General features: G+C 41.1%; 3 protein-coding genes across 3 annotated transcripts in view; 2 read left to right on the top strand and 1 right to left on the bottom strand.

Moving 5' to 3' along the window:
• Positions 1-1,152: 1,152 nt before the first annotated feature.
• LOC136421831 (twinkle mtDNA helicase-like) lies at positions 1,153-5,349 on the bottom strand. The gene is made up of 3 exons (XM_066409399.1): positions 4,178-5,349; positions 3,513-3,629; positions 1,153-3,022 (listed from the first exon to the last, which is right to left on the bottom strand). The coding sequence occupies exons 1-3, from the start codon at positions 5,267-5,269 to the stop codon at positions 1,910-1,912; spliced, it is 2,322 nt and encodes a 773-aa protein (XP_066265496.1). The 5' UTR covers positions 5,270-5,349; the 3' UTR covers positions 1,153-1,909.
• A 267-nt stretch (positions 5,350-5,616) lies between these two features.
• LOC136421729 (charged multivesicular body protein 2a-like) lies at positions 5,617-9,442 on the top strand. The gene is made up of 6 exons (XM_066409240.1): positions 5,617-5,729; positions 6,461-6,661; positions 7,223-7,402; positions 8,086-8,216; positions 8,554-8,615; positions 9,193-9,442. Exons 2-6 carry the CDS (start codon positions 6,488-6,490, stop codon positions 9,330-9,332), a joined length of 687 nt encoding a protein of 228 aa, XP_066265337.1. The 5' UTR covers positions 5,617-5,729; positions 6,461-6,487; the 3' UTR covers positions 9,333-9,442.
• Positions 9,443-10,836: 1,394 nt separating this feature from the next.
• Positions 10,837-16,092, top strand: part of LOC136422191 (uncharacterized) — a 53,035-nt gene continuing 47,779 nt past the window's right edge. The window contains exon 1 of the mRNA XM_066409834.1: positions 10,837-11,008. The gene's annotated coding sequence lies outside the window, so the exon portion shown is untranslated. The remainder of the gene's footprint in view (positions 11,009-16,092) is intronic.

The following is a 16,092-nucleotide window of genomic DNA, read 5'->3' as shown; positions in this document are numbered from 1 at the left end:
TACAGTACATGTACCTCAGTAGAACAAGGGTTAAAGCAATGAATCGTTTGAGTACTAAGAAAATGATTTGGATGGAACACTATGTATTGTATTGGTTACAGAATTAGGCAGCAGGGAGAAGGTTAAGTTATTTTATATCCAGTTTTGAATTACACTTTCAGTCACTGAGTAAGCCTGGTGTGGTGCACTTTGTGACAAAAGTGCTTGCTAAAAGCTAGTTTGTAACAATTATTCTAAGTGAAGGCTGGCTAGAAAGGTTACAATTACATGTGGGAAAATTTGCAAGTCCCCAGTAAGATACATTATTTGGAAACCTTCCATAATGTAACAGCCCAAAGCTGTAATACATGTATCTTCATGGCAAAGATTATTATTTTACTGTAAACAAATAAGCATATCAAAATATGAATCTATTATGAGATGCAGTTTCAGATTAAGATATCACTGGCTAACTGTTCTCTGTAGATTTCAGTTGCAAATGTTCAAATCCAAAGTCATGTAATGTATATCTACTAAGTCAAATGAATGTGCAATATGCTAGCATTACTATGAGGGAGCCATGTTTGTATGTTGTTTGTGGCCTGTAAAAAAATGTCATAGTTTGACCGAGGTACGTTTTTGTCCGGTGCCGTATATTTTTGTAAAACCAAGTGCAATGTTTCGTAAAGTGTTATGTACAGCAAAATCGATTGCATCATTGTTGAAGAAAATGCAGCGTGTGTAACCTTGATGTTTTGCAATAAACAATTTCAATGTCGACAATATCTCTGTCTTTTTCATATACTTTCAGACTTAAGCACAATAAACTCAATGTCAAATTACCATAGTCATATGTAAATGTAGAGACTACTAGAGAATGATGAATTATAAAATAGATGTTAATGGTTTATTATGCAAAATACAAAACTTTTTCTTCTTTGTATAAACGCAGTACTAGCATCTGACAATAGAGATAATATTTCTATTCAGCTAAAGGCTTGTCTGTTGTTCCTGTACCTACTTTTACAAATGTATAAAAGGTTAGTTAACACAGAAACTATGGGATTTATCATCACACATTGTTACCTTGCATGATTGATTGACTTTCATATTTGTATAATATAAATAAAAAGGCAGCTCCTAAAAAAAGGGGGCGGCAGCGAGGAATTTTCCATATAGCTCGTGTCATTTCAGTTCCCATCTTCCAATGATTTATTTCAATCAACACCTTTCCCATTCATTTCAACTTCTGGCTTTTCAAACCTTCACCTCAAACCTTCAACATTTTCAACTGGTATAGCCTATATAGCCTGGTACCAAACCTGTTATTGCTGCCAAGTCTCTTCGACATTCTTATGCAATTACTAAGAGGATGAAGAGACTTGGCAACTAACAATAGGTTTAGATACCATCATACGAGGCTATAGATACATTTCCAGTCCGCACAGAAAGCTTCACATCTGTATCCCTTTGCTTACATCACATCCTAGGCACCACTGGTTTCCTGTCCACGCATATCCTCCATCAAGCCTTCTCCTAAACAGGAAACTCCCCATATATAGGTTAACCCCTTTTCACTCTCCTACATTGAGCCTTTGTCTAAAGTAAAGTGCTTTTACTCATACTGTCATAGACCTAGATGCAGCCTTCTGGCTCAAAAATGGTATTGGATATTGGGTAAGGCAGAAGGTTATTGGAAACATATGGCATGACAGGATTAGTAGCATGGGTGGTTTCATAAATGGAGCTCTTAAAAGCGCCTCCACATTTTGACTAAGGCAAAATATGTGTCCATCATTATTCTATAAAGTGTCAGGTAAAAATCGAGTCAGAAAAATAGTTTTCACATTGGAAAAATAGTAAGGTCTTACACTGTCCTACTCTGTGCATTTTTCTTTAGCTGAAAGGCTTTCTAGTCTACCTTATCAAGTTACTCCTTGTCAAGAGGTAGATCTATGCTGTCTTCATTGAGGCTACTTTCCACTGGCTGTTTCTCCACTTCTACTTTCTTCCTTCTGGGAGTCCTTGGTGTGGACATACACAAGGTGTCCTTGTTGAAGTTCAAGGGCATGACCCCTAGTTCACCGTCAAACCTGTTCTTCACGATCTGAAGAAACTTTTTACCTTGCTGAGCTGAAAGTCGTTTGTCCTGTAGGATCATTACATTATCTGCCTCTTGCGTTGCCTTTGCACTCCCGAAAACCGACGCCATTTGTAAGACGTTGGTGTCATCTTCTTTACGCGGATGGATGACTAGCGTCACGTGGCAGTTGTTGGCGGAGGCAAATTTTCGGAATGTCGCGATGATGGCGTCCTGTTGGCGGAAGCGATCTACGCCGATAGTGCTCTCCGTTCCCATCATAAACTGCAGGTTGTCGACGATGACGTGCTCGATATCGTACACGTACGCGGCGTGCTGCATGGTCTCTGTCACGTTTTTCAGCGTCTGCTGTCCGTAGAACGTCATGAAGTACAGCGGTAAGGCCTCGAACCTGTCGGCCCACTCGTCAAAGTCGTCCAAGTTCGCCTCCAACTTCAACTGCGAAAACTGCGACAGCATCATCTTCAGCAACCTCACGTTCTGGATCTCGAAGCTTCCCCAAAGCGTGTTCACGCCCTGCATGCACGAGTCCAGCGAATACTCGCTGATGAACGTAGTCTTCCCGCTTCCCGTCGGTCCCGTGAACACGGTCAACTCCCCACGGCGGAACCCCTTCAGTAGCTTGTTAAGCTGAGGAAATCGTTTCCACTTGATGCCCGCGACCTGCTCGGCTTGACTCAGCTCCCTGTGCACATCTTCTCTCAACTCGCTGAAGGACACGATGGACTTGTGGTTGACCGGTTGGGCTTCGGACATGACTTGACCCATACTGGACCCCAGGAGGAGAAAGTCCAGCGGACGGGGGTGGTCCTCTTTTGGTCGGATGAAGAAGCAGCGTTTGGTGTTGAGTTTACGGCTGAACTGTTTGGATGCCTCCCAGGACCTCATGTCGTTACCGAACCAAAGGATCACTCTGCGGTACTTCTCCAGAAATGGCAGAATCTGAAAATATACAAAATAGTTGGTAACAAATATGAATTTAGTTTTGACTTTTGCAATCTATACATAGAAGATAGCAACCCTAACATGAAAATTTTTACCACTGACTACAGAAGAATTAAATTTCCAAAGGCTGAGCGAATTCTTGCCAGCTTATCCCTTTTTTCTTCCAGGAAAATTAAATATAAAGCACCTTATCTTGCACCGTATGGAGGAAACTAGTCCGTGGCCTATGCCCAAGGAGGGGCGGTACTTTAGTAGGCCTATGTACTTGTAAGTAAGCAAGCATCTTGCACTCTCCTATGAGAAAGTTATATCCTTATCTCTTTAATCTATCTTACAAGGTCTCCAATATGGTTATGTTGCTTTACATTGCCAATACACAGTGCTAATACATACATATATAAAAATCTAGTCATTCCTGCCGATTGGATCTTGTTATAATGTCAGTGACTGTAAATAGGAAAGAGACACAGTATGACTATATGATCACCTCCTGTGGCAGCGATGCTGTTCCCCTTGGTAGTGCCAACAGCATCGTGTTCCGTTTGCTGTTCCGTAGTCCCTGCCTGAGCGCGACCACGTCTAACTCGCTTGCCGTCAGGATTACCTGATGGAAAGATAACCAAGCTTGTAAATTTCATGTTGTTGGTACTCACTAGAAAGAAGGTACTTTGCACCAGCGTAGAAAAGAACAAACAGATGCAAGATACCAGGGGTATCTTAACCCTGGACTAAAGTGTTACAAAGACTTTTTTCCTAGAACTATCATAGAGTGGATAAAAACAGTAGGGCCATTCTTCTTCTAAATTGTAATATACTAGTACTCAGATGTAGGTACTACTAGTACTAGTATAGCTTAATCCGACTCTTAAAGTAGCCTGGCCCTGGAGTTAGATACGGAAAACTATAACAAGTCAATGCCTTTGTGCCCATAAAGCAGATGTGTTACGCCAGATATAGAGGTTGTTAATGTTATACAATACAGATGATATACAATGTACAATCTAGAGATTTTTTTAACAATACAGAGTCATTTAATCTATTACTTGTCAATAGTAGCATGTAAGTGGACTCCAGGTGGAATAGTGTTTCTCCATGTACCGGTAACACTAATTGAGATCTTAATAAAACAAATAAACAAACAAACAGACAGACCTCGTCTGTGTCCGCTGTCCCCAGCTGGCACCCGAACAGGTTGTAGTACCCACACTTCGGAACGCTCGACTCCTGGTACTGAATCTCGTTCTTACCAGTCCTGCGGCCCTGGACGGTTTTCATGCCGCATATCCTGTTGTCATGGTGATGGAACCACGGAAACACCAGGCCGCCACTCTCGACGTCAACACGGACATTCAACTTATCCAGGGAGTCACGGGATAGGTGTTCTGCACCAAGGTTGGATAATATCGTATTAAGTACTGTTTTATCTGTATCCTTTATAGGAGTGGCACGCTTCCAAGTGTCGTCGGCAACTTGTGACTGCGTTTTAACGTTGTTCAATGAGGCAATCGAGGAAAACGTTTCCCTTCCATTCTCTTGATTTGCTGCTGTTTTGGCTTTCGCACCCTTCGCGCGACTTTTCGGCACGACTTCGAGGTAGTCCTGTAGCGAAGTCCACCCTCCCGTCACCCCCGACTCCAAACACGTGAAGTAACCCGTAGTCATGTTGATGTAAAGAGAAAAGTCTTTCTTCGCGGCCGCCGTCTTCTTTCGTTTGGTGACAAACGGGCTTTCGGCGAGAAAGCATGTGTACCCGGTGCTGAAGGGAATGTTGTGTTTCCGTAGGACGTGCCTGATACCCGTTGCGGTGACTGTAGAATACTCCTCAGTGGCTAGAGCCTTTCCATAGAACCTGAAGGAATGGCAGCTACTCCAAGAAAGGGGAGTCCTCAGCAAAACGTTTCTCTGATTTCTAGCTAGGGTTGACAGACCATTCTTTGGTTGTGAGAGAGCACAATACCTTTGTTCTGTGTTTGCCAGTCTTGTTGGTGTTTTTAAACACTGCAATGTATAGATGAAGGCTGGAGGTATGCTCTGGTACCGTTGGTTCACTCTATAGTGCCTTAATCCGCAATAACCTACCTGATGACTTGTGTAGGTAATACACTGTTTGCCTTTCAATGAAGTACACATGGTACTCTGTCTGTGAAGCGACCTCCGTATGCACAAATCTAAGCCTTGGCAGCGAAAACCTGAGTACCGGTGAAGGAGTACTGAGCTCAACATCTTCACGTTGCAGAATATCATCCCTTTTTACTCACAGAGAAGATATATAAGCGCTAGCTGTCATCTGAAAAACACGCGCGCTTTTCGTGACAGGGCGCCGCCATTTTGTTCCAGTTGTTCGTCGTACTCCCGATAGGTGGCGCTGACAAAAGTTCAGTTCTTATGATCATGACATCATACACCGCATCCAAACTATGGGATAAAAATGGTTTTCAGCTAAACATAAAATGTGTCCCAGTTTGAAAAATTATGGTACTGTTGCGTACATTATTTAGTCTGTTTTTAACAGAATCTTTATCATCGACCAAATTGATGTTTTGAATAAAAGTTTCGTTATATTTTTAGCGTTTAGCTGCGTTCTACGTGACGTCAGGACCAAAATACATACTTCCGTATTGCTATTTCGCAGGTGAGTGTGAGTCAGAAGCGCCAGTCACCAAAAGGCACCAGAAAAGGCATTAGACATCACTTTTCTCACCAGGTAAGGACCTCGGAGGTACTCAAGATTAATAAGGAATGTATTGAAATCATGTTAGATTTCCGTGTTAGGTGGTATACGTTTCGAAAACTGGTTTGGTGGTGCAAAAATTATATTGGGGAGGGGGGGCAAATTTTGTCTTGTCAAACATTGTCAAAACAAGGAGGTTCAACTCAAGTCACGTATATTTTAACTCCATGGTCAAAGCAAGGATATCTACATTTTAGGCCATTAGCTTCTTTTATTTATATATAGATATGTATGCTTTAACGGCAATGTCCTAAAACATTTGCATTGTGGTATCAATGTTTGTACTTTTGAAAAAAAAAAATGTATCCCTCCTTTGTGTATAGTCGTCTAACTTCTTCTTCGTTATTACGTGCTTAACCTCATTAAGTTGAGGACTTAAAGCACAGCACGTAAGACGTACACAAGACTGTAAGGTTTGATCCACTCACACCGGGAAGGACTCTCCTCAAACATGTGACCTCCATTTAACGTCCAATCCAAGGGACGTCCCTAACCAAAGCTAGGTACTCATTTCCACCTGCGTTAAGTGAGGAAGGTCATGTAAAGCGTACTTCCCAAGGGCTCAAGATCGGTGACATGACTGGGTTCCAACCCAGAAATTCTGCTATTACGCCACACAACCCCACCAGAATTTAACCAGTCTAAACTCTGATAGTAACATTCCACATCGAAACTCAAAGCTGATATGTTTGTTAAATTTTCAGTCACTAAGTGCACAGTTAGACGTCACCATGCCTCTGGAATGGCTGTTCGGGAAGAAAAAAACGCCAGCAGAGATGCTGAAGCAGAACCAGCGAGCGCTCCAGAGAGCCATCCGAGACCTGGACAGAGAACGAGGGAAGTTGGAACAACAGGAGAAGAAGATCATCGCTGATATCAAAAAGATGGCAAAACAAGGACAAATGGTAACCATTATTACGATTGGTAAAGATTTAAAGCATTTCGAAAATTGGTAGCAGTTCTTCTGTTACGGTATTAAGAAAATAAAACTGGGAATTCAAATCGTAATGATCACTTGAACGTGTTAGATGCTGATGGTAGGAAGGAAAATTGTTAAGTTTTCTGTTGACACCCACAAGCATGAATGAGGGATCAAGTCATAGTGTGAGTGAGAGAGTGAGTGACAATGATAGGAGAAATTCAGATGTACAGACAAGCGATGATGTGATGATTGAATACATGTATGAACATTAATGTTACCACAAATCATATGAATGACTTGCCTTTGGTGTATCTTGATTCTTTTTACATTGATTCTATAAACCTTCATTTTTCTTATTTATATGAAGCACAATGCAAAGCCACAAGAGTAACTTTTGCAGTTTTGGGCTTGTTTTTGCCACCAGTTTTTGTTACAAGAAATTGTCATCAAGATTTGTCTTGACCAGAGAATCATTAGTACGAATCTAGTTCATTTTGTGGATCAAGCTTTATTTGTTACAGCATTATTCTTAATCTTTCAACAGGACGCTGTAAAGATCATGGCGAAGGATCTCGTCCGAACACGTCGCTACGTCAAGAAGTTCATGTTGATGAGAGCGAACATCCAGGCCGTGTCGCTCAAGATTCAGACGCTCAAGTCCAACAACGAAATGGCACAAGCCATGAAGGGGGTGACGAAAGCCATGGCCACCATGAACAAACAGGTTTGTTGTCCCTCTTGAACCTTGAACCTTGAACCTTGAACGAGGACATCGGTGATGTCATCTCGGGAGACAATGGGTTCTTCTGCAGCATTCAGTCCAGTCTTCCATTAGCAATCAAAGCTCTGTTGCAGATATGTCACTGAGCCCAGCATCCCTTTTTAGATTGTCAATAAGGGTTGTCCCTCTACTAGTAATGTAATATTTGTATACCACCCCTGTAAGAGTGGTCTCTTCCATTGGTTCCCATATTCAGCACAGGTTTGGACTATACCATCATATTATATCAAGGAGGAAAAATTATGCACCAACTAATGTACTAGTAGTAGTAGGTAGTAATGATGATAGATTTAAGCAACACTGTTTAATGCAAATGTCTACCAAAATCAAGTATTACATTTTGTTTTTACCAGGTTCATTCAATTTGGGTACTCTAAAATTGCAGTGCTGGTGACGTATTTTGTGAAAAACCCAACTTCTCAGTTTTCAACTTAATTCTGAAAGAATATCTAAACTTAGGCATTGATTGCATCAAAATACATGGTAGTTTTAAAGGCATTGTTAAGTCTGTCACATGCATTAACAATACAGTATTGAAAAATCCTTTCTGTCTGGTATGTGTTCTAAAGACACTACTAAAATTGTTCATAATCTATGAGTATGACCTAAATCTGTTTTCTTTACAGCTGAAGTTGCCTCAGATCCAGAAGATTATGATGGACTTTGAGAGACAGTCAGAGATCATGGACATGAAGGAAGAGATGATGAACGATGCCATCGATGATGCAATGGGGGATGAAGATGATGAAGATGAGAGGTAATGAGCAGCCAATCAGGACACACCCAGCTTTTCAGCTGACCAATCACAATCAGTGTAACAAGTTATATGTCATCAAAAGTCAAGTGTTATCTTCATGACAATTGGCTGCCCAAAAGTAGCATGATCAGTTGTGAGCCAATTAAAATCTTAGGAAGTGACCAATCAGGAGTAGATAGACATGAGCTAATCAGAATCTGTGGTTGGCAAATTCAGCCAATCAAAAGTAACACGACAAAAGACTAGACCAACAAAGATCTTAGATGTAGTTTATATTAATCAGATAATTTATCTTCTACACATCCTTGATATCTTGTTTTAATTTTTTTCTTTCCAGTGATGCTATTGTAACTCAGGTACTGGATGAGTTGGGACTACAACTTACAGACGACCTTGCAAGTAAGTGTATATGTGTCTCTTTGAAATCATGAGTCTTTTTTTCTTTATTTTCTACTTCAGGCTGAATGTTCATACACATCCTTATACTATAGCCTTCCAGCTTGGAGTGTACTTACCAATATTTCATTACTGATAATCTACAGTATTATATTGGCTGTCATTGTCCTATGACTATGAGACTCATGCCCGTAGCCAGGGGGATTCGGAAGAACCCTCCCCACACGCTTGAAGGTGGTCCCTCTGATTGTATGAAGAACCCCCCAAACAAAATCCTGGCTACGGGCATGAGACTTAATAATGCCTACTATATGGCAGTCTCACAAAAATATGTCTAGTTCATACAGGGCAGTATTGGTCCAAATTGGCAAATTGGCGGGATATTGTTGTCTTCTCTTAGCATAGTCGGAGAAGATGTGGATGGATCTTTATAATATTTTGTATGTTGGTAGGGATTGGCAAAAGGAAGAGACAACTAGATTATGAGCCCCCTAGCGGCTTTTTACAGTACTGCAGCAGAACTTCTGAGTTTGATATGTTTTTGTGAATGAGATAAATTCCTGCCCCATTTTTATTTCAGACCTCCCGGACACTGGAGGCACGATCGCAGTGCAGAAGAAACAGGAGCCAGCGGCCGCGGCGGCAGCAGCAGGGGGAGGGGGGCTGAGCGACGCTGACGCTGACCTGGAGGCCAGACTCAACAACCTCAGGAGGGACTGAGGGGTCAGATTCAGGGGTCAGGGGTTGTAGAAATGGTCAAAGGTCATGACCTCAGGGAAAACTGAGGGGTCATGTGTCATAAGATCATGTATAGAGGAAAAAACCGAATTAGGTAGATAAAACTGAATAGTAATTTTGCAATTTTTTTTTTTTTGTATATCAAGGTGTATCTCTTTCTACTCTTTTGCTCAACATAAAGGCAACAGTGTTTTCAAATATTTGGACATGGTGATACGGTTTGTAAAGTACTGAAAATGATAAGCAAAAACATGTTCTTCTGCACTTTTACCAATGATTGAACACAACACAAGTCTTGGTACCACTATGACATATGTATCATTTTGTAGACAGAAAGTTACGTTTGTGAAAAGGTTTTTTTTTTACTCTGTAGATCCTGTACTCGGCACAATCTCATTGGCCAACATAGGGAAATAATAAATACTGATGCAAAGAAATCAACCAATGAGAAAAGCGGTCTTATCAAGCCTTGGTACAACTTAATATGATGCTGCAAAATATACAATGAAAAAAGGGAAAGGAATCTGATTGTAAAAGTTATGTCAACTCATAGCACAGAAACATTGATATGAGTACTTAAAGGCAGTGCATTCATATATTAAAGTTTTGAATAATACATTAATATTCTAGTCACCTTTACAAAGTGTTGATGGTGTGTTTTTGGTTGTATCTCTACATTAAATTTTCTCTTCTTTTATCAGCTATTTTTGTACAGTAATTTCAATACTGTTGCCTTGTATTTCAGATAATGATATGTCATTTGATACCGAGCTTTAAAAATATTTTGACATGATAAGCATAGATAGCACCTATTTTTAGAGTATCATAATGCATTAAGTATGATACACAAAACTGTATATGTACATAGGTAAACATCTAGATAATTCAAAAGTTTCAAAATGCTTAAATTCAACATTTAACATTGATACATTGATACTTCTGAATTATGGCAACAAAAAAATGATTATTGTCATTCATAAAATACATTGTCTAATTACAGCCCTTACCTTTTTTTCTAGCCACTTATGCTGTATCAAATATTGCGTATGGAATTTTGTGGTTTGTATGGATTACGTCAAGTGTAAAGTCTAAATAAATTTGTAAAAGATATTTATGTTGATTTCATGATTCTTATCATTTTCGTAGGATAATTGCTTGCTTCAATGTGTGCCAAGCTATATTATATAACATAAAAGACTAGGGTGAACAAAAAGTACTCTTTGTAAACTTAAAATCCAGATCCAAAACATTGCTACATTATGAAAGTAGCATCTGCCATGGAAAGATAGTTACACTCAGTTCCTATCTGTCAGTTACCACCAACTTAAGTTGAGTGTTGACAAATTCAACACAACTTGCCTGAAGCATTTTCTGAGACCAGCAGCGCATTCAGTCCGCATATTATTTATGGGGCTGTCTAGAACCTAACGCCTCACAGGTTTAACATACCCTGGGGAACTAAACTTATTTTCATCAGGCACTTGTGTCAACGCCCAGGCCTGTGTCGTGCCCAGAGATATCCCCTCGAGTTAAAATCTACACCACTAAACCAGGGTTCCACACATCGATAAGTTTCTCACGAAATTGTGATCCAAAAGCGAATTGCTGGCCGATACGCCGAAGTCATCACACATCATAAACAAACTCCACGCGCAAAGGTACACATTTTAACGTTACTTTTCCTACTTGCTTGGGGTAAGGTCAAGTTACATTGACTTCGTCGAACGATTTGTTGTTTGAAGCAGATCTAGACGGCGGCAAAATCGTATAAGCAAGCCAGAGAAGCTCCAGTCAGCCAGGAAAGGTCTTTTTACGTCGATTTTGGACAGACAAGGACGACGCGGCACTGCACTGAAATTTGTCATAACTTATTTCAATAGTACCACGTACAGAGAACAATATACCCATTTCTACACCTGGGTGGAGTTAGGAAGATCATGTAAAGTGCCTTTCCCAAGGGCACAACATCGGTGGCGTCACGGGGATTCGAATCCGGGACCGCTGGGTTCGGGGCCGAAGACCCTGCCGTTACGCCACACGACCCCACACCGATCCTACTGTGCCTGACTGGACATTCTCTGACTGACTGAAGCTTCCCTGGCTAGCTTATAAGATTTTGGATGTGACATTTAAGGCAAGGTCATGGTGCGCATACGCGGAGGCGAGCAGCAGCGAATTTCGAGAGCTCCGATAATCTCCCGAATTTTCACGTATTTTGTACTAATTATTACCTTCGCCGAGAAGGTTATGTTTTCGTCAGCGTTCGTGTGTGTGTGTGTGTGTGTCTGTATGTGTGTGTGTGTGTGTGTGTGTGTGTGTGTGTGTTTGTGTGTGCGCGCGTGTGTGTGGATGGATTGTCTTAATATTTGGTGGGCAGGTCTTTGTGAGACCTTGAAATGATTAGATTTTGGGCCCCCTAGCAACTTGCTATGGTACTGCAAATTCCTGTTTTGATATCTTGTGTCTGAACATGCTATGGTCATGATTTTAAGTGGTAGATAGCTCTTGGGAAGAAGAGTAAGTTGTGTAGGTTTGGGCCTTCTAGCGGCTTTTTTGGAACTGAAGGAGCCGATTTCGTTTCAAACTTTGAGAGGAAATAACTCAAGAAGGGGTTGACGGATCGTTATGATATTTGGTATGTAGATAGCTTCTTGGCGAAGGTAAAATAAAAATGCTAATTAAACAAATTAGTGGTAATTACGTCAGCAAATATCTTTACCATCTCTGTATTCCACTTTCCTTGTCATAGACGGTACCATTCACATGTTAAAGCGTAGTAAGTCCATGGACCTCGCTGTGTGTTGAATCGTCCCGCCACCATCACGGCCATAAAAAAAGGCGATGTTTACGTTGCTTTCCTTTGGTTGGCGTTCTACTCAACAAAAATTACAACTTTTAACATATATTAGAGACCCAAACTTTTAGTGTCTTATGAAGTTATACTTCTTATGTGTTTGATAGTTGTGTGTATGCTTGGCTTAGATCATATATTTAGAGGCGCTGCGCAGTGACCTCTATTCAGCGCTACCATCATTATTGTCAAAATATGAACATGTAATGTAAATTTCTAACGCAAATGACAGCTATGTGCATGGACTTGGTTTATCTACCTTCCTTATCAGCATATAGTCAGTGGACACAAAGACGACGTACTTATGTATATCATAATGAGATTTATATTTGAAAAATCCGTGCGATGTTTACGTGCGTAAGGGCATGTGCGATGTTAGGGTGCCCCCTGTTAACAAATTAGTGGTAATTAGTGCATTGACATAACACGACAAACAGAGGCGCCCATAAGGAACCGGTTTTTTGCAGCCTTAAGACCGCAGCGCGTGACGCAGTATTATACCCTAAACTGTTTGTCGTGTTATACCAATGCACCTAATGACCTAGGAGCAACAGACCGTTTAGTGTAACATGACCAGCTGCTGCGCGCCGCGTGCCTGCGAAGCTGGTGTGTTACGCCTAAGGGCGATTATACCGGCCATATAGAATGATACAGATACAGATACGCTCAGACATACTCAGGTTTTGTTAGCCTGCGGATTTATGTGAAGTAAACTTTACTGTTAATTAAATTTGACTTATGCTATGAGAAGGTTATGTTTTGCACAGCGTTTGTGTGTGTGTGTGTGTGTGTGTGTGTGTGTGTGTGTGTGTGTGTGTGTGTGTGCGTACGTGCGTGTGTGTGTGTGTGAACAGTATAACTCGAGAATGCCTATTAGTGAATGGATTATCATGATACTTGGTATGCGGGTATGTTTTCTTGAGACCTCGAAATGATTAGATTTTGGGCCCCTAGTGACTTGCTATGGTACTGCAGCGGAACTTCCGTGTTTGATATCTCATGTTCTGGACATGCTATGGTCATAATTTTTGAGTGGAATATAGCTCTTGGAAGGGAGAGTATGTTCTGTAGGTTTGGGCCCCCTAACGGCTTTTTATCTCCATGAAAAAAGGCTTTTTCATGGAGTACTGTTTTGCTTGCGTTTGGTGTTTCTGTGTATGTTTGTGTCACCGGTCGCTTAAAGTCACCATAACTGTAAAACCTGTACATGGATTGAAATGATTTTTGGTATGTGGGTGGGTGTTAGGTGGAGGAAGGTCAAGGTCGATTTTGGGCCTCCTGGCATGTGTGACTGGAACTGCAATGGCGTATTTGATAAAATCTTAAATGTAGAAGAACTGAAGAGTGGATGGACAGATCGTCATGTTCTTTGGTACACAGGTAGGTTAGACCAAGTTGTACACACTTAAGTGCAAACTATGCAGATGAGACCGAATTTGCATAAGTAAGGAGGTAAATCGTTTGCATGGGTGTCGTCGTATGCTTAAAGTCAGCATAACTGTAGAACGTGTAGATGGATTGTAGTGATATTTGGTATGTGGGTATGCGCTGGGAGGAGAATGGTCAAGGTCGATTTTGGGCCCCCTGGTTTGTGTCCCTGGAACTGCAATGGCCTATTTGTAAAAATGTTCTAAAGGGGTTTAACTGAAGAGAGGAACAACAGATTTTCATGTTATTTGGTACGCTGGTAGGTTGGACGGAGATGTACACACTGAAGTTCAAATCATGCGAAGTTATTGTGTTTGCATGTGTGTGCGCGTGTGTGTATGTTTGTGTCACCGTGTTTGTATGTATGTGTCACCGGAAGCTTAAAATCAGCATAACTGAAGAACGTGTGGATGGATTGAAATGATATTTGGTATGTGGGTAGGTGCTGGGAGGAGAAAGGTCAAGGTCGATTTTGGGCCCCCTGGTATGTGTCACTGGAACTGCAATGGCGTGTTTGTAAATATTTTCAAAGGAGAATAACTGAAGAAAGGAGCGACAGATTTTCATGTTATTTACTTGGCAGGTAGCTTAGAGAGGGATGTATACAATGAAGTGCAAATTATGCAAATTGGACTTAATTTGCCTAAGTAATGGGAAAATCTATATCTGCAGTGTTGGCCATTGTGGCACTTCTAACAGCTGTTGATAGCGAAAGTAGGTCACTGTGGAACCTGAGCCCCTGACAGCTGCAGGTGGCCGGGGGTCATACCATTGAGCGATATAGAATGGGGGGAACTGGTTTAATACAAAAAAAGTTTCATGGAGATTTTGGGTCCTAAGACTCTTGTTTGAACTGCAAGAGCCGATTTCGTTTCAAACTTTGAAAGGAAATAACTCAAGAAGGGGTTGACGGGTCGTTATGATATTTGGTATGTAGATAGCTTCTTGGTGAAGGTAAAAAAATGCTAACAGATTAGTGGTAATTACGTCAGCAAATATCTTCGCCATCTCTGTATTCAGTTTCCTTTTTATAGACGGTACCATTCACATGTTAGAGCGCAAGAAGTCAATGGACCTCGCCGTGTGTTAAATCGTCCCGCCACCATCACGGCCAGAAAAAAAGGCGGGAAAACAACTTCGCCAGACGACAGCGATGTTTACGTTGTTTTTCTTTGGTCGGCGTTCTACTCAACAAAAAAATTACAACTTAAAGACCCAAACTTTAAGTGTCTTATGCAGTTATACTTCTTATGTGTATGATAGTTGTGTGTATGCTTAGCTTAGATCATATATTTAGAGGCGCTGCGCAGTGACCTCTATTCAGCGCTACCATCATTATTGTCAAAATATGAATATGTACATGTAAATCTCTAATGCAAATGACAGCTATGTGCATGGACTTGGTTTATCTACCTTCCTTATCAGCATATAGTCAGTGGACACAAAGACGGCGTACTTATGTCTATTATAATGAGATTTATATTTGAAAAATCCGTGCGATGTTTACGTGCGTTAGGGCATGTGCGATGTTAGGGCGCCACCTGTTAACAAATTAGTGGTAATTAGTGCATTGACATAACACGACAAACAGAGCCGCCCAGAAGGAACCGGTTTTTTGCAGCCTTAAGACTGCAGCGCGTGACGCAGTATTATACCCTAAACTGTTTGTCGTGTAATGTCAATGCACCTAATGACCTAGGAGCAACAGACCGTTTAGTGTAACATGACCAGCTGCTGCGCGCCGCGTGCCTGCGAAGCTGGTGTGTTACGCCTAAGGGCGATTATACCGGCCATATAGAATGATACAGATACAGATACAGATACGCTCAGACATACTCAGGTTTTATGTTATAATTAGCCTGCGGATTTATGTGAAGTAAACTTTACTGTTATAATTAATTAAATTTGACTTATGCTATGGCACAATTACCTTCGCCGAGAAGGTTATGTTTTGCACAGCGTTTGTGTGAGTGTGTGTGTGTGTGTGTGTGTGTCTGTGTGTGTGTGTGTGCGTACGTGCGTGTGTGTGTGTGTGAACAGTATAACTCGAGAATGCCTATTAGTGAATGGATTATCATGATACTTGGTATGCGGGTATGTTTTCTTGAGAACTCGAAATGATTAGATTTTGGGCCCTAGTGACTTGCTATGGTACTGCAGCGGAACTTCCGTGTTTGATATCTCATGTTCTGGACATGCTATGGTCATAATTTTTGAGTGGAATATAGCTCTTGGAAGGGAGAGTATGTTCTGTAGGTTTGGGCCCCCTAACGGCTTTTTTGAACTGCAAGAGCCGATTTCGTTTCAAACTTTGAAAGGGAATAACTCAAGAAGGGGTTGACGGGTCGTTATGATATATAGTATGTAGATAGCTTCTTGGCGAAGGTAAAAAAATGATAAGAAATTAGTGGTAATTACGTCAGCAAATATCTTCGCCATCTCTGTATTCAGTTTCCTTTTCAT

The sequence above is a fragment of the Branchiostoma lanceolatum genome, chromosome 16, assembly GCF_035083965.1.
Source record: "Branchiostoma lanceolatum isolate klBraLanc5 chromosome 16, klBraLanc5.hap2, whole genome shotgun sequence".
Classification (NCBI taxonomy): Eukaryota; Metazoa; Chordata; class Leptocardii; order Amphioxiformes; family Branchiostomatidae; genus Branchiostoma; species Branchiostoma lanceolatum.
Note: the sequence above shows the minus strand (reverse complement) of the source record. Positions and strands in the feature narration are given on the sequence as shown.

Bases quoted from the DNA above. Each gene is read 5' to 3' on its own strand.
- LOC136421729 (XM_066409240.1), top strand. From the start codon at position 6,488: ATGCCTCTGGAATGGCTGTTCGGGAAGAAAAAAACGCCAGCAGAGATG. The intron at 7,403-8,085 runs GTTTGTTGTCCC...TTTTCTTTACAG, and splicing joins TGGCCACCATGAACAAACAG to CTGAAGTTGCCTCAGATCCA. The intron at 8,217-8,553 runs GTAATGAGCAGC...TTTTCTTTCCAG, and splicing joins GAAGATGATGAAGATGAGAG to TGATGCTATTGTAACTCAGG.
- LOC136421831 (XM_066409399.1), bottom strand. From the start codon at position 5,269: ATGATATTCTGCAACGTGAAGATGTTGAGCTCAGTACTCCTTCACCGG. The intron at 3,630-4,177 runs GTCTGTCTGTTT...TCTTTCCATCAG, and splicing joins GGACAGCGGACACAGACGAG to GTAATCCTGACGGCAAGCGA. The intron at 3,023-3,512 runs GTGATCATATAG...GTATATTTTCAG, and splicing joins CAGCATCGCTGCCACAGGAG to ATTCTGCCATTTCTGGAGAA.